Here is a 22,872-nt window from a genome sequence, read left to right as displayed (position 1 = left end):
ACAAGTTCAACACACAACGAGATCAAGAGGTGGGGCAACAGCCGGAGGAAATCATCACAGCTTCATTAATGAAGCTGCAGAAACGCAAACCTACATTTACATTGCATCATTTAACCTCTCTGCTTTGCTGTTTGCATTTTGCTCGGTTTTGGCAATGAAAAGAGATGCATCACTTTATATACTATTCACATCAATGCAAAATGTTGCTTGTTGGACTAAGTCAACATGTGTTCTAGATTAAAAACGGGGTTGGGAAACATTCTGGATAAAAATGAGTGACATTTCAGACAAACAGATTTTAGCAAATCTTTTACTTAAGGCTTTAAAAGAGGCAGACGGCTGCTATCTGTGTATCTGTGATTGTCCACTAACAACATTACTGCCCTCTTGTAACAACGCGGCATTATGGAGAAGTTAAGCATTACTAAAGAGGTGTTTTTAAACTCGTTTACAGTGTCCTTTTGGAGCCTGGTTCTGAGTCTCAACCACTCCTTTCCCTGGGAAGAACCTCAGACCCGTCCACGGGGACTGAGGATGCACAGCAGCTTGCCAAACCAGACCTTTATTCTTTGTGCCGCAGTGCAACACTGAGATAGTTCAGAGCAGCCGTACGTAGAGAGCTTTACCCTGACATAATTGACTTGACATAGCTGAGCAGGGTAAGTGTCCTAAGGCATGACAAAAACACTAGACAGACCTACAAATGGTCAATTATAAGCAAAGGCTAGCCTGCAACGTGGCTATTGTTTACCGCCGCGGAGGTTTGGTGAGCAGAACACTGATTTCTTTATCTGGTAACTGTCATGCATTTCTGGGGAGTTTCCCATATACATTGCCCGTCTATTTATTTTAGCAAGTGCTGCATAAAAATCCCTACATGAATATACAAAGTATCTATTCATTTCAGATTTTCGACACGTAACATGCAATCAAAAGATTATGCAAATAAAATCAGGATTCATTAAACAAATATTTAGACTGTTAGCTTATCTACTTGTTTGGCATTCACGTGTACTGTTCCACTCCATATTTTAAAATAGTAAGAAAATAAACCAACAACAATCTTTGAACGCTGTTCAAAGCTTATCTCTTCCCACTTTATTATCAAAGTGGACTACTTAGCTGCAGGAATACGTATCCTGTGGCTGATTAAGCACTGACAACAAATTGAGGCTGCCGCTATCACAAAGCGTGCTTCCTTCCCCCTGCATTTCTTTCATTCACCTATTGTATCTTCTCACAATTTCAGCTCACAAGATGTCTTGAGCTGGAGATCTGTTCATACAGCACTGATTTTGGGGTGGATTTTCTCAGTCCAGAAAAAAAAACAAAACCAAACAACAGATAAAAAAAAAATGTTATTTTTCAAGCCTTTAATGAATGTTCACCTGCACAGCACATCCCAGAACCAACAACAGCAGCTTCTTAATTTCATCCATGCTTTTACCTAGAGAGGAAAAAAAGGGAATCAGTACATATGTACAACATATTAAGTATTTGCTAGTGATCCTCTCTAAAATATCCACCTGAAAAGAGAAATAAGACCTTTGAACAAGTGCCTGAACAACATCCACGTGCCCGTTATAATGTTACCACACGTTCCCTGTAACAACACAGTTCTTACAGATTAGTTTAAAATCTCAAATCCAGGAAGACTTTTTTTCCTCAATGCGGTATCCTCACCTACATTTTCTGAAGCTTTTCTGATAAACAAAGGGGGAAAAAAAAACTTTAAATACTTCAATGCACATGCTCGATGCTTGTCCCTTTGTTTTTGATTAAGAAGGGTGCTAAAAAGCCCACCAAACCACCACCACCTCTTCCCCCCCCAAAAAAAAAACCCAAAACAAAACAAAAAACCCCAAAACACCCTGAGCAGAAGCAAAGGAGGGCTACCCTCAAAGGAAGAACTTGTCCCAAATTCCCCGTCTGTAAAACAGTTGCCACTCAGACTTCCCAAAGCTGAATGTCATTCTGCGCATAAAAATTCTCTCCGAGAGATGTTTTAGAGAATAAATTCTACCTCTGTTTTGCATCAAAGCCTGCTCACGCTTTGAAGCGCAAACCCCCATGTGCTAAAGAGGGATAAAAAAAAAAATGAGCGATGCGGAAGGGAGACTATGCAGCCAGCCATATGCTCGGGGAGCTGTGGCGGGGAGGAGGCACAGGCAGGTTGTTACTGCAGGGAATCCTGCCGCGACCAACAGCCCCGCCGGCCGCCTTCGAAGGTTAGGAGAGGAAAAAGCCGCACAAGGGGAACCCGTGTGGCTGGGAGCCAACCCCAGATCTTCTTTCAACAAAATTAACGTGGGGATGGTTGGGTGGTAAAGAAAATGACATATATCAAAGACAGATAAAGGGAGACGGAAGGCAAAGAGCTTCAAGAAGGAAATAAAAAAATCATTATGGAGTTAGGTTCAGGAAAAGCCTGTCCTCAATTCACACTGGGGGAAGAGAAAAAGAGAGAAACAGGTCACGTATAGTTTTCTCTCATCCCTATACACCTGCTTCCTGACACAGAGTGTATAACTGTGGGATTAACACTTTTATTTTATAGCCTGCTTTACTTGGGTGTTCAATTGCTCCTATCACTACACAGACAGAAAACAATTTCTGAGCGCAACTGTGTTCCTCCACCAACACCATGTCCTTGTAAGGCTGTGCTGGCAGAAAGTCAGAGGCATGTGCAGGACCCAAGGCTGGGGAACTGGAATTAAACTGACTCATCAATTAAGCTGCGGCAGCCCCGCAGATGCACCAAGGCACACTGACCTAAATTACCACAGGGGTTTAATTCCACTCTGAGAACCTTGCAAGCCACCACATGCAGGCAGCTTAGGAAACAATTTGTTTTCCGATTTCCTGATTTTAGAATCATAGGGTCGTTTAGGCTAGAAAAGACCTTCAAGATCATCAAGTCCAACCATTAACCTAGCACTGCCAAGTCCACCACTAAACCATGTCCCTCAGCACCACATCTACGCGTCTTTTAAATACCTCCAGAGATGGTGAGTCTACCACTTCCCTGGGCAGCCTGTTCCAATGCTTGATAACCCTTTCTGTGAAGAAATTTTTCCTAACATCCAATCTACACCTCCCCCGGTGCAACTTGAGGGCACTTCCTCTTGTCCTATCGCCTGTTAGTTGGGGGAAGAGACTGACCCCCACCTCGCTACAACCTCCTTTCAGGTAGTTGTAGAGAGCGACAGATGTCTGGTAAGTTGAAGTCCTCCACAAGAACAAGGGCTAGCAATTGTGACACTTCTCCCAGGTGCTTACAGAATATTTCATCTACCTCTTCCAACCGGTTGGGTGGTCTGTAAGGCACTCCCACCATGATACCTGCCTTGTCGGCCTTGCCCCTGATTCTTACCTATGAACACTCAATCCTCTCATCACCATCATTAAGCTCTAGACAACCAAAACACTCTCTAACATACAGGGCTACCCCACCGCCTCTCCTTCCTCGCCTGTCCCTCCTGAACAGCCTGTAGCCATCAATAGCACACTCCAGTCATGGGATTCATCCCACCAAGTTTCACTAATGCCAACTGAGTTTCCTGCTGCTCAGTGGCTTCCAACTCCTCCGGCTTGTTGCCCATCCTGCATGCACTGGTGCAGAGGCACTTCAGCTGCGCTGTTGGCTGTGCCACCTTCTTAGAGGAACACCCCTTAATTCATTTGAGGTATTTCAGTGGTGTTTCCCTCTTGGCTCCTGTGACCTTGAGAGCCCCTGACTCATCTCTGTAAGACTTCAGGTGTGCTGCAGTGTAGCCAGCACATCCCAGAGCAACAAGCTGAAAGCCCTCGCTAGCACCCTGTCCCTCTAACCTTGGCATGTCATTCCACAGCTTGTCACAGGCAAGCCCGATATCCCCCCTCCTGCTTCAAGCTCTGCCAATGAGCCCCACTAGCTTGTGAGCAAAGACACCCTTGCCCCTTTCAGAAAGGTGAACCCCACCTGACGCCAGCAAGCCTGGTGCCACGTAGGCCATCCCATTATTGAAAAACCCGAAATTGTCTTGGTGACACCAATCACAGAGCCATGTATTAATAGACTGGGCCCATCTGTTTCTTCCAATGTCACTGCCCGCAACTGGAAGGAGACAGGATAAAATAACCTGTGCTCCAGACGTAGACAGCGTCACCAAAAAAACCCCCACAGAAACAACAAAAAAAGATCTGTTACTTGATGAACAGTTCCTTTGAGGGCACCACTAGCCCAAGGAGGTACTTAGTTTGGTCAGAAGACATTTTTTCACAAAACAGTTCTCATTGGAATTTCAGCATTGGGTTTCATTCTGCATCAACTTCAGAGCAGATCCAGACCAGGGATTAAATGCAGAGCATGCCTGTGGGACATGAGAGCAAATTGCTAAATTATGGAGAGAAACAGCAAGTGACTCCAGCGTGTGCCTCTCATTCTCCCAAACTTACTAAGGGCAGAACATCTTCTCCATGAGAGACGGAAGGAGTAGCCACCAGGCTGCTTGCTCTGGATCACACAGACAAGTACTCTAACCTTTACGTGCTCTGGGCACCTCCATCTGTTGACTATAAATTCCAATCTGTGCACCATGGCATCACAGCTATCCTCTTTGTGAGCCTAGTGGCTTGAAATCACTCATTTTAGAAAACATGAGGGCTACTTTTCAACAGTGAAAGCATCTATACCATCCTAAAGGTATGTGAGCTACTTGAGCCACTCAAACCACACTCTACCTCTCTGCACCAAAGGCAGGAAGCTTTGCTCTTCTCTCCGTGAGATGATGGGCATTGGGGATGCTGCATGACCCTGTGAGGCGAAAGACCTTCAGCTGTTACTGCAGAATAACTTAGCACAGTTAACCCTGTTCTCCCACCAGGGACTGACCTTGCCTGGAAACACCGTTCTGTGCCCTTGTCCCCACTTGGGCCCCCCCATCAGGAACTGAATCCAAGACAGACAGAGCAAACCCCTTTGGCAGGGAAGGCCAAGCCAGAGTTTATAGAAAGGAGTGAGAAATTAAAAGACTTGAGGTAACCATAAGATTATTAGTTTGCTATTGTTTTAAGGATAACATTTGGCAATCTGCTCTCTCCACTGGCAGCTTTCACAAAAAACTTCACTGTCAGGATTTTTCCAATACTTCTTTTTTAATAAGTTATTTTATGGTTGCAGATACGCTATGTGCATGTAATGAAAATGAGATTGTACCACCCTTTTAACACTTTTAAGGTTGAAAGGCCTACTTAGCAGATCTACTCCACCAGCCGCTCAAGTGTTTCAGAAGGTCATGTGTGGCTGTTTTAAAGAGTTCAACTCCCTGGGCTTTCATTCAGAAGTTGTTTTCCATGGGGTGGACACAGTTTGTTAGCATTAAGGCACTCCAAGATCACTCATACTCAAGCTAGGTTTGAGTAACATTTTAAAGCCTTGTAGAATGACATTATTTACAGGAGATATTTAGAAGAAATAGGATATGAGTATGAAAAAACCTCTGTACCAACGTGAAGTGCTTTAGAGAGAGTTCACAATTAAACCTCCGAATAAGCCAGGAAGGGATTAATCACCTCTCTCCCCTTTCATCTCACCCACAGGAGAGCTGAGATACCACACACTTAAGTGGAGTGCCCAAGGTTATTATGTGAATCGGAAGCACGTCTAGGATTATTACACAGCGCAGCGGCTAAGTTCTGCGCTCAGGACAGCGCATGCATCCCGTAATGCGCATTGAACAGAAGCAGGCAAGCTTTAACCCCAGTTCAGTCATGCCTCCTGAACAGTGAATGATTCTGCAGTCTTTTCCAAAAGGCTTGATTTGTGCTAATTTAATAAGGTGGTAAAGTTCCTTGTGCAACTGCATAAGCAGGAGTGTGCAGGCCTCCCTACGCCGGCTCATTGGGATGACACAACTCCTTCCTAGACAGCTGGGAAGAAAGTCTGCTGGGTCCACCCAGGCTTAATAGCTGACCTTGGCAAGACAGCGTCCTCCTACAACCTAGGGTGCAAACACTTAGGTCTGGGGCAGCTCCTGGCAGACAGGTACCCACAAGCTGAAACAAATGGACAGGATTCAAACTAGCATTTAAACAGAAAGGTGCTAATTATAAAAAATAAAAAACAAAAACACCCCAAAAACCTCTTTTCTTTTCTTTTACACCTTTTTGAAAATTCCAGGGCAGCTGCTCCCAGGCCGCATGTTTGTGCCTGCAAGAGAGCCAGCCACCTGGGGGATTTGCAGAAAGACCATCTGCTCCCAACCGTGAGAGAGGGCCAGCGGGTTTTCTGGAAAATAAAGGGAGGGAAAGCCCGAGCACCACCTGTGCATCCTGGGAGCATCCCTGCGCCAGAGCCAGGAGACCCCTCTGCTCTCACAGGGGACGGAGGGTGACAAACAGATGGCAGGACTCAGGGAGAAGGCAGGAGGAGGGATTAGGGGACACAACAACAACAAAACAAAAAAAATTAAAAAAAAAAAAGGAGGATCAAGGTACAGAGGGAATACAGCCAGTGGGGCTGGGGAGGGGAGAGAGGCGGGTAGGAAAGATGGCAGAGAAAATGGAAATGAGAGCGCCCAAGCACGTGAAATCTTGAGCTTGTGATGCTTCTTTCTGCACATTTCTACTTAGTCACTCCTCCAGCGGAGGAGAGGGACCACCAGCGCACGCAGGGCTACACAGGGTGGCCGGTGGATACGAGAAGGTGGGAAGGGGCGAAACACACAAGTGCCATTTTTCCCAACTGTAGCAACATCCTGAGTGAGAAAAGGCTGAATGCTAAATTTACACTATTGAGGCAGCATTTTGTTATTAATTTTATATTTTATGAACCTTTGTGCCTCTGGAGGATTGTGAAACAAAAAGAGGAAGGAAACCAGACATGAAAACACATGCCAGTGAGAGTAGACATCTTTTGCAATTTTAATGAAAAACAGCTTCTACAGACATTTATTAGCAAGGACTTTGGGCACTTTCATTCACAAACTTAACATGTAATTTGAAAAAGGGGATCTACGTAGCAAAGTTTTTTGAAGAGACAGAAATGAGCCTGCTTCAGACAAATAAAACCTCATTTCTATTCTTGGTCTGAAGAAAGTTAAAAATACCCCCCTCCCCACGCATTTAACTATGACTGTTTCAAAGGATCAATTGCCATCAGTTTCCAAGAACACTCACTACCTGTGTTAAACTAAGCATGTCTAGAAAGTAAGAAATTAAACAACACCTCTAAATAGAGGTTCAGGACCAATACTGTATACTGATATTCCTTGTGTGGGCACATGAATGAGTGGCCATTTATAAGGCATGCTAAAACCAGCGGGAACTATAAAAGGTGATTACAGTGATGTGTATAGATGATAAATATGGTAATGATTCTCATATTGAGCACAGGGGGATTCGTGGTGCAGTAATGAATTGAAAAAGCTGTTCAGCAAGAAAAAAACATGGAGGAAAATAAAAACAAAGAGGAAATGTAATGGTAGTAGCTGTCTACAGTGCAGGGAAGAGAATAAATCCTGTAGCGTCAGCTGCATCATTCTGCAAGTCAGATTCCTGGAAAAACTTTCTAAATCCTTTAATTAAACTTTCAAGTTTCTTTTCAGCTCCCTATATTCTAGAAAACAGTCAAAGCCTTCATCTTGTTACAAATATTTTTGCAACTTTTATGCCCGTGGCCAAATGAACTGAAATAGGCAAAATCACCATGGAATGAAATAATTTAGAGGACGTGAAAGCAAGGAAAGCTCCTAAACCCAGCAGACGTGTGCCATCTCCTATGCAAAAGCCCAGCTGCTACTGCATTTTTAGTGGTGGCAGCTCTGTTTTTCAGTCTCACATTTAAAGCAGAGCTGCAGAAGCCCTCAATAGTCCCAAATGTTGAGTGCCAAATGGGAGCTAAACAGCAAGAACAGCATTTCTCAGCTTTGGAGCTGTTCAGTTTATAATTTAATACATGTAACGCCACTGTTGGCTGTGTTTTTGAAGGAAAAAGTAAAGTTTTCAGATAGCACTGGTGAATAGACAGCTCTGAAAAACATGCATAGCAAAACATTGTGTGGGCTTGTTACAAGGAATAAATCACTGCAGTTGTTAGACAGTGAAACACATTAAACGATCTAGCAGCTCTCTGGTTTTGGACCTGTGGAGTCAATACAGTCATTAGGAGCCTTCCCAGCTCAAAGAGTTCAAAGCAACACTGTATTTGTTCCAGGAATGTGACCATGGGATCAATTTTTCTTCTTCTGGTCAAGAGGAACTTTTCATTCAGGTAACTTACCTACAGAATGGGGAAGGCAAAACTGGGATTTCATCAGATCCACCCCAGCCCTGCAGACCACCTGCACCTGTATCCAGCTCCTAGTGCTCCCCACATTGCCCAGCACTGTCTCTGCAGATGCCCCCTCCAGGACTATTCTTCCCTCTCTGTCCTGGACTGGATCACTGACACAGAGAAAGAGGTTTCTCCTCTAGCATTCTTGCCACTTTTAAACGCTTCCCTCAAACAACCATCTCCATCATCTCTTCTCCCCACAGTGCTGTCACCCCCAGCCTCCTCGCTTCTCTGTCACCTTTCCCTGGGGCTTCTCTGTATTCATGCCAGAAGAACTGCTTCCAATGCTGACGACTGCTTTGTCCTCACATCTCTGTTCAGTCTGCAGCCCTCCTTTAGCTCTCTTGCTGACAGAAAGAATCTCTCATTTAACTTGTTCTTCCCCTCCCAAGTGTCCCTGCCTTCCTCTCACTCCTCTCTGCAAGACACTCAGTAACAAAGACATCAACCTGACAGTCAACCTGGTCATCGCTCACCCACATTGCTTGCCACAGCCTCTTCCTTTTTGGTTTTACTAACTTCTCAGCCTTCTCCTCCCTGTTCCTGAGCTTCCCATCAGCCCTCAGCCAGGTTCCTCTTCCTGAAGGAAGTTCTAGTTCTCCACTTCTCAAACCGTTTCTTCAGCACATCTTATCAGTGGTCATCTACATAAGGGTAAGATTAAGATGAGCTTCTCTTGAAATCCTATCTGTCAGACTCTCTTTCTTGAGCATGTTCTTTGGAGCAAGTACATCTCAAGTCTGTCTTCGTTGACCACCTTTCTGTGTCATGTCTAACTTGGGAGTGGTTCTGAAAACCATTATATAATATGGCTAAACAAGAACTTCATATTTTTTATACACACGCTCCATCAATTTTAGACATCCAGAAGTTACATTTTTACATTCTTTATCCTCTCTTCTCATGTTCTGAATAATGCCAATGATATGCCAGTAATGGATAAAATAAATTTTAAAAGACTGCATTTAAAAAAAAAAACAAAACCAAAAAAAACCACAACAAACAATACCAAACCACCACATTTTAAAGGATGTCAGAAAGTAAAGCAAAATTTCTAGTTGTAATTAAAAGAGCTGGAAGATGGGAACACATGGATGACAAGTATCTTTCCTACAAGAGACACACCAGGTACTTTCTTCAAAGAAAGAAAGATCTAAAGTGCCAACAAAAACCAGCAGGTCAATGATGGGAAATTATAGCTAAATACAGAACAGCTTTTAAGTGTGCAGCTTCCCCAGGAACCAACGCTGTGGTTACTGCATTATGAGTCTCCTGCCAGCTGTCGCTCAGGAATGGCCATGATGAGAAAGCAGCCAGCCTTTTCCATTGACACTTTGCCAGCAAAGACACTGCCTTGTTGGCCCAGACATCTCTATTCACTAGCATCCCCGGTGCTGGCAGCCCCGGCTCTGCCCATTGCCCATATGACTGAGAAAAGCAACAGCGCTTGTATTTCTATTTTCTCCTTTACCCATAACAGTAGCCTGTACAGGAGAACTAAGACTGGCATTGCAGACTTTAATGTGCTTGCTGAAGAAGTGGATGCCTTACCCTCAGCTTGATTTTACTGCCAAAGTGCCAAGACCTTGAGTTTCAGTGATCCAACATCTGTAAGTTAATACTCTTTTCTGATATAAACCCTTTTTTGTACATACACACACTACTGCTGCAAAGAGCAGCAAAATAAAATCTTCTGCCAAGCTTTCTGCCATTTGTTTGTCCAGGGGATGCCTATTACCATGTCATTCCCCATCACTGCTGACAGGGTTTATCCAGTTTTCCTTCTTTGGTAAAAACAAATACATTGTCCTTTGCACTGGCACGGGGCTAAGCCAGAGAGAGAACAGGCACGCAAAAAGAAAAAAGTAAAACCCACGGCAACAAAACTTTTCATTTCAGAAATGTGTTTCTAAAGAGAAGTCAACTTTGTTGTCAGGCTAAACAGCTTTCATTTTGTCTCACCAAAGACACTGGACTCTGGACCATGAGCTCATTGGCTTCCAGGTCACTTTTGACGCAACACCTCACGTGACAGATGTCCTTGCCTAGACAACATGGCCAGCAGATGTTTTCTCCTTGTCCATTCTTCCTCGCTTTTTCCAGTTTGTCACATATGCATTTCTCTCTCCATCCTCATATATTCATCTTCCCACACTTCATTTGCAACAGTTCCCTCACACTTTAGGGCAATTCTGCAAGACTTTTCTGGTGTATACACATTGCCACAACAAAACTGATTATATAGGCGCAGAGGACAGAAAACCTGGAGGACAAACAATTCTCCTATGGCAGACTGTATCCTGGGTCACTTGCAGCAAGGAGTGAATACTTTCAAGGAAACAGTTGCTGCTCTGGCAAGAACCCATTCACTATCATATGTGTATGACACACAGACACACATATATCAGATATTGTATTTGCATGCAGAGGTACATTCACTATCATATGTGTATGACACACATATATCAGATAGTGTATTTGCATGCAGAGGTATGTAAATGTAAGTATTACATACTAGATACATCAAACTGTGAGACTCGGAGATACTCAAATATTTGCAGTTTGGCTACAAATACACATAGTTTGTTTAAAAGCATGTTTGTTATTTAAGAACATTTTTAAAATGCAAATTTTACTTAGCATTTCAGAGGAGAGGGGAGAAGAACCCAACAAACTACTCACCAGAAAGAGGATCTTTGCCAATCATCAAAACATTTGGTAAATTCATTACAATCAGCTGCTGGAGGACCTCCTAAACAAAAGGGAACAACAGGCAAAGTTCAGTGTGAAGGAATTCCAATCAATTACACCACAAAGAATACAGAGCTCCATCGATAACAAAGCTTTAAACGTACTGGCAGGTCAGAGGTCACAAGAGGAAGCCCCACTTGAGAGAGAAATCACTATTTGAAGATGGCATCAGGTTGCACAGCTAACATACACTAATCACCTCTTTTAACAATGGCTAATGTGGAACTTAAAGGGTCCCGTGGCACTAATCAGGATAAATGCGTGGCCATGCCAGGCACACCCATCAGTCATGCCTTTACCCCAGGCACGACCCGTATTCATTTGATGTTCAACATACAGCTGCTGTCACGTTTCAAGGCGTACAAATGCAGTGGGTTCATCAAAGGTGCCTAAGCCATTCTGTGAAGTTTGAGTAATTCAAATAATTGGTCAAATTATTTTGCGGGTCTGAGATTGTAATGATGGGCTGGGGAAAAGCTATGGAACAGACAACTTGCAGTGCTGATAGCAAATGCATTTAAAGTTCTAGATTTATTTGCGCTGTTTTTAACGAGGAGTAAAACAGATTTAAGTATGTCATGAACTTCATTTAACGATCATTTTATTTGGGAGGATGAGGGAAGGAAGGTGCATCGCTTGGTCAGGTTCAATATTTAAATCTCAGCTGCCTGAAGCTACTCTGAAATGACAGAATGGGCTTAAGGGACAGGAAAGGCTACAAGCCCTGAGGCAAGCAAAATGCTCAAAGATGGACAAATCAACACATTGCAAAGGGGACTCTGCATGGTAATGCCTTCAGCCATGCACCCCGGTAACAAACAGAGCACAGGAGTACAGTTGTTGGCTTCAACCTGCAGTTAGCAGCACTCGCTTGCGATGATCCGAATAAAACATTTTGCAGGCAAGTATTTATTTCACAGAAAAAGCCTGAGAGGAAAATGGTTGTGCGATTAAAGCACCGCGCCAGTATTCAGGAAACAAAGGTTCGCACATACAACTCTAACAAATGTTTGGCAGGCGCCTTTTTCCTGCTTGCCTCCATTTCCCAGCCTACCTCCAGGCCACCGGGAGGGCACAGGCATTGGTACTGACAGAGCGCTGGGAGCCAGGGGAAGAACTGCTGCAGCCCAGAAACACGTTTCCTGAAACAATCACCCATTCACCCAAACACTTCCCCTCCAAGTTACCCCATTGTTATTTCTCTCCTTTCAAAGTTACCATAGGAGGAAAATTAAGCCTGATTGAAAGAGGAAATACTTCAGTGAGCCTGCAGCATTTGATAAGTAATCAGAGTGGATAGTCTAAAAAAAAAAAAAAAATGTTCTGGACATAACTTTTTTTTTCTTCTGATCCATACCCAAAGCATACTCCTCGGCAGTTTCTCTTTTGGATAAAGTAGAACTACCTCAATGTCACAGCTGGTTTGGGTTTTGGTGCTGCTAAGAAAGAAGACTCCGCAGACCTTTATACAATGTGAAGTTTGGCTAACGCGGACCAAGCATTCGCCAAGTCATTAGCCAAATGCATTTTGTAGTTTGTGCATTTGAGCCATGTTAAACAAAAGTTTGTTTGCACCTGTTACCAAAACAGGTGCAAAATCTATTGGATTTAACAGCACATGTCTGGACTGCAATATCCGCTATGACTAAACAGCACGGTGTTGAGGCTTTAAACAAACAAAAATATCAAAATTTGCATATACCGAAGTATTGAGCTTTAACCAGCAATTTCCATGGCAAAAAAAGAGAAAGAATTGTGCTTCCAGTCACCCGGCGTGTGGAGCGGCACTGAGTCAGGAATGCATAAGGAATTTGCGTTGTCTTTGTGTAATCATCAGATCGCTAGCTATTTCACTGGCAGACACAAAAGACATTACAGCTAACCTTTATGCTGTCAACACTCCCATGAGCTCTTTCCGTAAAATTATTTGAGTATACCATCCCATATAACCACGACTGAACACCCTCGTAGCTGTTATAACTTAACATTTTCTGGCAAGAATCCGACAGTCGCCAAATACAAGCAGAAATGGCCCCAAGATTCAAATTGTTGCAAGAGGTGACACTCTGACCTAGTTATCTGTTTAAATAATTTATTTTAAAAATAAACATTTTTATTGTTCTAAATGCCTTCACCTTCAAATTAGTGCTTGTGATGATAATACCTAGCCCTTGCGCAGTGCCGCTCACTGTACATGTCAACACTTTAAAGAAAGGTCAATGTCATTGCTCTGCTTTTTCAAGATAAGAAAAGTGAGTCACCAAAACAAAGTTACTTCAGTTTAATAAACTATCGTCCGTTAACAGGGATGTACCAATGAACCATCCATTCACACAGCTACAAGTGTGAGATACAATGTGTTAACTGAAAGCTCTCACACTGATGCTGATGAATTTAACTGGGGTGAAAACACAGAAAGTTAGTAAGGCTCAGCTGACCCCCAGGGAGTGACTCCTGGGAGCTGGGATAATGTGACCGTGTCTCAGGTCCATTGCTTAAAATTCCACATCTGGAATCACAACCAAAGTCCCACCCAAGAGCAAATCAGGAACTCTTCAACTTCTATCCACATATCAATGTTTTCTTGTTTTCCTTATCCGAAGCAGCAGTAACACAGGCTGACCAGTAAAATCCTGTGCCGGGCCTCTCTGCTCCCCTTACGTCTCACCACCCGGCTCCAAAGCCCCCCATGAAGTCAAACTTGGCCTTCGGGCACGGAGCCGTGGTGTTAGACCCTCTCAGCTGGCATCGAGCATTCAAAGGCCTCCACGGACCCAATGGTCTCTCATGGCACAGCTCCACTGGACACAGGGTTAACCTGGACATGCTGCTGAAGCCCAGCCAGCAAAAGAAATGGTAAATAAAACGCAGCATTTCCCCACAAGAGCAGCAAGTTATTGTGTTATATAAAAGGATGCTGTTATGCTTGAAATCAAACATAGCAGTGAGATACTGCAGGGGAGGCAGAGATGGCGTATGTCCTTCTGCGATAAAAAACAGCCCCACCATACTCCAGAGAGCAACTGTACAAGCCAAAAAAAAAAAAAAAAAAAAATCAATCTAATTCCTCCCGTGAGAAACCATTTAATCATTTTTACAGCACAACTAGAGCTTGGTTAAAACAGCAAAGGTTACAGCAACAACATATGGTAACAATTTCCCTGATTACGAGAACAATTAGGGTCTGAGCTGCTAGCTTTACACCTAGACCATTAACCAACTTGGAGGCCAGCTACTGCAAGTCAGGAATTACCTCCCTCAGGCTACCACTTGCCTTTTTCTTTTTTTTTTAAAATTGTTGCTAATGTGATTTCCATGAAAAAATAATGTTGGTATCAAAGTGTTATTTAAGGAATCCAATTCAAGAGAAATCCCCATCAGGCCTTAGTTCAGCATCTGTAGGTGCCTGAAACGCTCCTCTGCCAAAGATCGAGATTTTTTTTGTTTGTTTGGGGTGTGGTTTTTTGGTTTTTTGGGTTCGTTTTGGTTTTTTTTGTTTGTTTGGTTGGTTGGTTTTTTTTAAGAGATTTGTCCAAAATATCAGCTCTTTCAACAGCAGTGATGGTTGCAAGAATGGATGCTTCTAGTTAGCAGGCCAAGACTACTATCACAAAATATGAACCATCAGCAGCCAAGTCATCACTTCAGCCAGACCCCCAAACGCAGTAGATAAAGCCCACAAAGGCTTCTGGGCGCAGAGTTACGTGCCCCTGTATGGAGAGGGAGGCTTTCTATGGGCAAGTCAAACTGGGTGTGCAATCCTTGCTCACTGCCTCTGCTGTGCTCGCCTGCAGAGGTGCAGAGCCTGAAGTGGGCTGAGACAACAGATTCGAGGGGTACAGCCTAAGCCAGAGGGAAGTTTGGCTGGCAGCAGCTAGGCACTCCAGGACTGGTACCCCAAGGACTCAAAACCATTATTAAGTCATCCAGAAATCATGAGGTTAAACCATAAATAAACAAACGCTGCGCTCTCATTAGCAGCCTTCTAGCATCTAAGCCCTTGCTGCCTACTTACTTCACATTTGGGAACTCTTTGCAATCACTTTGCTAAGAAAGGAGCTTAAAAAAAAAAAAAAAAAGCCAGAATTCCCCCACATTGATTCCAGCAGTCAAGGGCTTCAGGAAAAAATCAAGACGTGTATGAGATTCAGGATAAAATTCTAAGCACCGAGTTAATCACTTAGGCTCATTAAGAGCACGAACAAACACATTCATTCCCTCCACATAAAAGTTTCTAATTCATTTCTGGAGCGCTGAGGCACATTTTACCTACTCTTTTTATCCTTCCGAGATCACACACACCGGATGTTTGCTCTCTGCCGCAGATCATCCCAAGAGGTGCAGTGGCAGCTCTCGCTCTCAAGTCACCATGGTCACATATTAACGTTTTATTTACCTGTAACGGGGTAACTGGGCCCCTTGTAATTTTGTAGGAACAAATTGGTCCATACTACATTCAATACACATTTGCTTCTTAAAAATACATGTGCAACAGCGTGGAATAAAATGGTCTTTAGGTATTATTCTTGTCTGTATTTTTAAGTGCCAACGTAAGCCTGTCAACAGCTGCGGCAAACAATGCATTGCTAGGAAAGGAGTAGGTAAAATTGTCCTTTCCACGGCTGAGAGACCAGGCAAAGACAAGCTCCACACAAAAACTTTTCCCTGCACTGCAGTACAGCACAGCATTAATGTAGAGTAAGTACTAGCTTCTCATGCAGAATTAAATTAACCTCTGCCTGAATCCTAAACAAGAAGCGAGTACTAAATAAATTATGTACGAACAGCGGCAGTCTACCGGCCATTGTAATTCAATGCTCAAGCCAAGCAATTCCCTTTAAGTATATTGCTTGGCTATAAAATGCTAATTGCCCAGCTGACTGGAAGCCAAATGGTGCTCTCCTACTTAAAATGCCCATGAGGAAAAACCATCACCAGCTTTAGTTATCCAGCAAGAGCAAACACTACCTGGCCAGGGAATCTGGCTTACATTTCAGCTGCAACTCAGGCCGGCGGAGCAGGGAAGTTCAGCAGAGCCCAACCCGTGCAGCACCGCCAACATCCTTCTCCCTCAACTTCAGTGTGGACCTGATCTCACCAACATCCTTGGAGTGGGAAACATTGGGTGAAGGACACACGACATGCTTCGATAAGGTCTCAGCAGGAGCCAGTGGCCACCTGCAGCAGCTGAGAGCCCCCCCAGCAGCAGGATGGAGAGGCAGCTTTGCCCTTACGCAGCTTAAGGTCCCTTTGGATGCTGCCACAGCCAGGCTGAGAGCGGCGTTTCCCAGGCAAGGCACACTCCAAGTCCAAGGGACAACTGAGCTCAAGCTCTTCTGGAATCAGAACTCTAAGGAAGAGTGAACGTTCAGGCTAATGAACAAGTTTTAACATTAAAACATATTTTAAACAGAAAATTGAGATACAAGGGTTGTTTTTTAAATATGTTTTTTCAGTTTCCAGTTTTCTTTCAATATAAATGAAAACAAGTTATTCTGCAACCTACAAGGAGGTTGTTTTAAACGAAAAATAAAGTCTTCCAATACACAAACTATTTTAAGTTTTTCTGTATTTCGCTATAATTATCTGAGGAATTATTAATGGTGTCAGGCAAAAAATTTACGGGAAGATTCTGTAAACTGTACAACAGGGTCCCACAAAAGATTAGACAAGATGAAACAAGTAGTTGCAGGGAATGACAAGGAAGCGAAACACAAACAGATCTTTTATTGAGATGTTTTCCATGTACATCTTACCATGCGAGCACGCCTGATGACACTATGCCTGTGACTCAGTACTCAACTGTTTCCGTGCCAACACATTATATACATGACAAACTTTGATTAAGAACTTTGCTCATCTCTGCAACAATTGTATTCGTTATGTGACGGACTAGAGGATTAGCTGTCTTTGAAGAGATTTTTTTTTTTTTTTTCCTGAAAACCATCAAATTACAAAGCACGCTTCTAAAGACCCTTCAAGTGGAAACCCAAAAGCCACTAAAATAACTGTTGCTTCCTCTGCTGAAAATAATCAGTTCTGACAATCATAGACCGGAATCTCAGCGGGAGGGGATGTGAAGGAATCATACCTAGCCTTAGCCATGCTGAGCCTGTGCGGGGTGCAGATAACCCACCAAATGATAGAAATATACTCAATATAGCAGTATACAATATAAGATTGGGGTTTATTTAAAAAACAAAACAAAACACACACATATGCAATTTAGATGATGCATAAGACAGTATCACATTAAAAAAAAAACCCTAGAAATCACTCAGGCACAATCATTCACTTCATTCATTGTTAGGGCTCAGGTTTTGTTATTTGTATTAGAAAAGCGCAGAGGTCCCAGCCAGAAGCAAAACCTCATCCACTGCAAGCTGTACAAATATCTAGTGAGACATCCCTGGAAGAGAGAGCTTGTCATATATAGGCAAAGCATCGGTAGGCTGATAAAAAAATAGTAACTAGCAATGGAGGAAGGAAATGAAAATAAGATTCTGTGGTTATAATGTGATCCATTGTGCGCACTCTCACTGCTTTATGAACTGGTTAAATGAACTGCTCCAGGCTGGCACAGAAATAAATCACTCCAGACATCAGAGGGCAAGGCCAGCAAGGCAAGACCTGATAAAAACAGTTGCTTTAAGATCCATTCAAATTGTTTACCATGCACATTGTTTATACCGCATAACAAAAATTATATGTATATTTAAATAAAGGTATTTTTTACAAAAAAGTAAAAAGTATTTTAGGACACAATTAGTTTTACTTCTAGCCCAGTGGAATAAATAATGGGGAAGCCACCACCCCCATACACATCAGTTGCAGAGGAAATAATAATTATCTTTTTTTAATCAAACTAAATACAAAAATGTACATTTACTTCTAAAATATTAAATTAAATGTTCAATGGCTACGCAGCAGCAGATTTCCTACCCTAATTTTGCTGATTCCAAGATGAATCACTTATGTTAATACAACATACAGCTTTATGGTTGTGCCTAGTGGCAATATTGATTTGACCCAGAGAGGAGAAAATCCAATTGTGGAGTACTGTGTTCTCCTGCTTTCATTGCCAGCAGCACCTTTGACTAATTTACCTACTTTGCTGAAAATAAAAAGTCTATTGATTTATCTTCAACTTCTCTCTTCAAATCACGTGCAAGTGACTTCACATGTTTATAATAGTATCCAGACAAATTACTCTCGACTTCTATTTTATTTCACCTTAGATTTGTCCTGGGGCAGTTTACGCAGTAACTGGGAATATGAAATGTGCTGTGTTAGATGCCTGTCACTTGACATTACAAATATAACCAGCTAAAATGCAATCCATCTGTTCAACACACTTCCAGCTAATCTACAGTGGTCTCTAAGGACGATAATAATTTAGCCTAACACATTAAAAAGAGACACCACAGGCCATCAGGACAGACTTCTGAATTCCCTGAAACTCAGCACCAAGAACACTCACTTGTTTTAAAATTAAGTCAGTTTTCCCATACACAGTCTGAGCGTATTTTGCTGGGATAATAAAGCCAAAATTTTCACATCAAACTCTCAAACCGAGCAACTAGATTTCAGCTTTTAACACCGAAGCCTGATACCAAAGTACATTAGCCGTGCAGCGCTCCGAGGTACAAACTCTGCTCCACTGCCCTTGTTCACTGGAGTGAAAAAATTTACAATATTAAAACACAGCTTCCCATCAAGAAACAAACGCCACCAACTAAACAAAAGTACTTCCAGGAACATTACATATATGTTTTCTACCATTTTTCTTATTACAAGTATTTCTAAAACTTTAGGTTTTTTTATACTTATATGGTACAGACACAGTGAACACATAGCTGGGCACATGATACTAGTTCACATCAAATACAACGAATTAATTAATACAATTTCTATACTGCCATGAAGTGCAAAAATAATTAGGCTGAGGCAAGCATATGGCGAGTTGTGGGGCTTATTTAGAGTTTCAGAGCTAGAGATCTGCATTGCAACTTCAATACTGCAATACGAGTCCCAGGCTCTGAAAACACTGAAGAACTCCAAAACAGCAGCCGACCACTGAAGTGACAATAGTAATGCAATGCCTGAAACAGCAGCAGCCGAAAGTACAGGAATACAAAGAAATTAGACAGGAAAAGTAGGAATACCAGTTATACATCATAGCAAAATTGCTTTCCTTAAAGATGAATAATGAGGAGAAGCTATGTAGTATAAGTGTACGCACATTTTGCACTTTTGCCAGTATCATCGAGTCATTTATCAAAAATGTTGCTTGGAAGAGAATCATGCATCTTGGGGAAAACTCTGTAAAATAAACTGTTGATCCCGGAGGGGCAGAGGCATGTGTGACAAGAACCATTTTGAGGTTCTCTAGTACAAATATTGAAAAGTCAAATCAAAACCATCAAAGTTTAAGTAAGAAAACAAATCTGTGAAACTAGAAAAAAAAAAAAAAAGCAGGGAGAGGTACACAAAAGAATGGGACACTTTCAGGATTTCTAATGAGTTCCTTGTTATGAACAATATTTTAGTAGCAAACAAAAGGCCTAACACATGCAATTGAGTTTAATGTGAATGCATGAGTCAAATTTCATCAGTGACTACGGGTAATAGAAGTAAAACAAACACCCAGGTTGGCTGTTACTAACCTGATACTCTTCTGTCCTATTTGAAGCAGGAACTCTGTAATGGTAGTTGTCAATCTACCCCTCAGACCCCAAAAGAAACAAGCTGCTTTACCCTGCCACTTTACCCTGCCGTCTCAGTAGCCCTCTTGATTGCCACGGGGTCAGCTCAGAAAAAAGTATTTCTCACTGTTCGCAAAAGGTTCTGTGCCTCACCTTCACTACGTCCAAACACCCTCAGAGCTGCGCAAATATAAGGCAGTTCAATGCTCAGAAACAAGCACAAACGTGCTCGGTCTTTCCAGGACAATACTCCCTGAGCAAACAAGATTTAATTCACGTTACGCTGGTAAACCATTTTGAGAAACTTGAATGGATGGTACTGGAGAAATGCAGAAAACAACACCTAGAAACTGAGGAACAGTGAATACACAGACAGCATTCAGGTAGTGATGACCAACAAGGATTTTATGGGATAAAACACGTAGGTTATTGGTTAACATCGCTTGCTCTGAAATGCATAAAAATCTTTCAGTCTGTAACTCAAGAAAAAAAAACGGTAATCCCAAGCCATTTTTTTCTCCCAATGAAGAAAAGGGTTGTGACAGCACTTGAGGAATACCAGCAAGAGAACTGAGCAACTGTTCTGTTATGCACTCTTCTGACTCTCTCCCCTCACTCCCATAACATGTATAGAAATGTGAACAAAAAAAAAAAAATCAATTAAGTTTCAATTAAACTGATTAATTTCCAAAAATATTTTTAGCCATCAGTTTCCAAAAGCTTAAGCCTTCTTGTGCTTGGGCAGCTTATGGGCAACTTAGTACTGAACATGAATTCATGCTTCAGAAAGCACGCAACCAGTCGCTATGCCATCGGTTAATTATCTAACTTCACCAGAGGACAGCAGCACAGGCAAGAGAGAGGTCCTTGCAGCATTTGCAGACAACTGTGGAAAAGTCCATGTTGGGATTTACAGAAGAGGGAAGCTTTCAGCTGGTCTGAAGGCAAGGCAGAGGGTAGAGGGACAAGCTATCCCACCCTGCAAGGATGCCTGACCGGAGAGTAAGATGCCATGGGACAAATGAGGCGGTTGGGGAAGTACAGGGAGGGAAAGGTTTTATTGATAATGTCTGTAGGTTAAAACAAAACCAAAGGAGCTCATACATGCTACTCATCTGCTTTCTCATTCATCTCCTACAACAACCTGAGCTTCCCATCGCTGAGCGCTCTCTCTTGCAGGCAAACTCCTGTTACCAACCAGTTACCAGGGTCACTAAAAACTCAAATATCAGTAATGTATAGAGAGAGTCCTTGCAGTTCTGGCATGCCCCTGTCAAATACTCCTAGAAAACTTTAATGGGTATCGTTACAGGTTAATGTTATGAGCTTTCCAATTATTTTGAAGCAGAATTGATACCCAACACAGTTACCTCAATGTGCCACTGGATTACCAGCATCATCTAATTTACCCAGCATCAATAAGTTCAACAAACACCCAGGCAGTCCCTAGCCAGATCTGCCACTGTAGCAACAGTCTGCAAATTTTTCCTTAAGGTGGGTAAAGGGAGGAGCTTCAAGTGAGACCAGATGGTTTTTCCATGCACAAATGTACAGTGGAGTTTCTCTTTCTAGCCAGCGGATCGCCCCAGGCAGGTAACACGTAAGGGATTTTGAAGGCCAGCCATCAATGCTTCTTGCACTGGACAGGTGGAGAAGCTGCAGTAAATTTTGTGTGGCTTTCCCAAAGTAACCCAAGCAGCCCCATGAAAGAACACACTCCCAGCATTTACTGTGTCAATCACCAGTTTTACCTGTGCTGCAGTTGTAGCAGGGAAAGAAAGACAAAAAAAAAAAAAGAAAAAAAGGGAGAGGCCATGCAAACTAGCAGCGTTAAAAACTAACAGTGAATAAAATGGGAGAGGAAATGGGGCCCATGTCCTCAAAAGATCAGATCTGAGCTTCTGATCATTCCCTTTCCGGATTTTCTGTCCTCATTTGTTTTTAACAACAAACAACGTTTCCATCTGCAGAGTTACTGGATCCCCCTTGGAGGAGGGAACAGTTACCTACAGGGAGGAGACACAGAGTCATTTGCAGTTGACACTTGGCTATTCACAGAGTTTACTCAGGCATAACCCACAGGCAATGACCAGGTCAGGCTGCCAGGAACAGCCTCCCTGGTTTTCCCAACTTGTTGCCACCGTGGAGGTGGCAGAGGAGCCTCCTCCTTGGTCCCACCTCAAAGAGACCTTTCACTGGCATCTGATCCCTTAGTAAACTACAACAACAAAAAGGGATGCAGCTTCACCACGCTCAGCCCTCAGCAGCCACCCAAGACAAGCGGGCCCAAGAGGGTACCTGGGGCAGTCCCAGTACATCCTCAGCCCCAGGACACCGAGGCTCAGGTCCCATCCTGTGCCATCCCCATCTCAGACAAGTTCACTTGTTGCCCTGGCGTTTTGGGTATCACATAGTAACAGGAATACTATTCTCTACACAAAATGCATATACATATATGTATCTACATAGAATCACAAAATGGTTTGGGTTGGAAGGGATCTTAAAGATCATCCAGTTCCAACCCCCCTGCCCTGGGCAGGGACACCTCCCACCAGCCCAGGTTGCTCCGAGCCCCGTCCAACCTGGCCTTGAACCCCTCCAGGGATGGGGCAGCCACAGCTTCTCTGGGCAACTTGGGCCAGTGTCTCACCCCCCTCACAGGAAAGAATTTCTTCCTCGTATCTCATCTAAATCTCCCTTCTTCCAGTTTAAAGCCATGACCCCTCATCCTATCACTACGCTCCCTGATCAAGAGTCCCTCCCCATCTTTCCAGTAGCCCCTTTAGGGACTGGAAGGGGCTATAAGGTTTCCCCAGAGCCTTCTCTTCTCCAGGCTAAACAGCCCCAACTCTCTCAGCCTGTCCCCACAGGAGAGGTGCTCCACCCCTATGGTAATCTTCATACATATACACACACACACACGCTTCTGCTACTTCTCTCCACTATTACTCTGGCATTACTATACTTGCTCAAACCTAGGCTAGCAAAATCCTTCTGGAAACACCACTAGATCTGCTATACATAAAACTGTCCCATGATCAAACATTCAGAGTCCCATGGCTCAGCAGCAAGAGCATTAGGACTTTTATCCCACACCATACA

The 22,872-nt window shown here is 43.1% G+C and overlaps 1 protein-coding gene across 1 annotated transcript in view; it reads right to left on the bottom strand.

Annotated features, from left to right (window-relative positions):
* The window catches only part of LOC104295328 (protein Daple-like), a 90,469-nt gene that overhangs the window by 47,308 nt on the left and 20,289 nt on the right, over positions 1-22,872 (bottom strand). The window contains exons 3-4 of the mRNA XM_009895068.1: positions 10,997-11,066; positions 1,389-1,447 (exon numbers count right to left, since the gene is read on the bottom strand). Of these exons, the coding sequence (XP_009893370.1) occupies positions 1,389-1,447; positions 10,997-11,066 (129 nt within the window). The remainder of the gene's footprint in view (positions 1-1,388; positions 1,448-10,996; positions 11,067-22,872) is intronic.

The sequence above is a fragment of the Charadrius vociferus genome, unplaced genomic scaffold (assembly GCF_000708025.1).
Source record: "Charadrius vociferus isolate BGI_N301 unplaced genomic scaffold, ASM70802v2 scaffold431, whole genome shotgun sequence".
Classification (NCBI taxonomy): domain Eukaryota; kingdom Metazoa; phylum Chordata; class Aves; order Charadriiformes; family Charadriidae; genus Charadrius; species Charadrius vociferus.
This window is presented reverse-complemented; position numbering and strand designations above follow the sequence as displayed.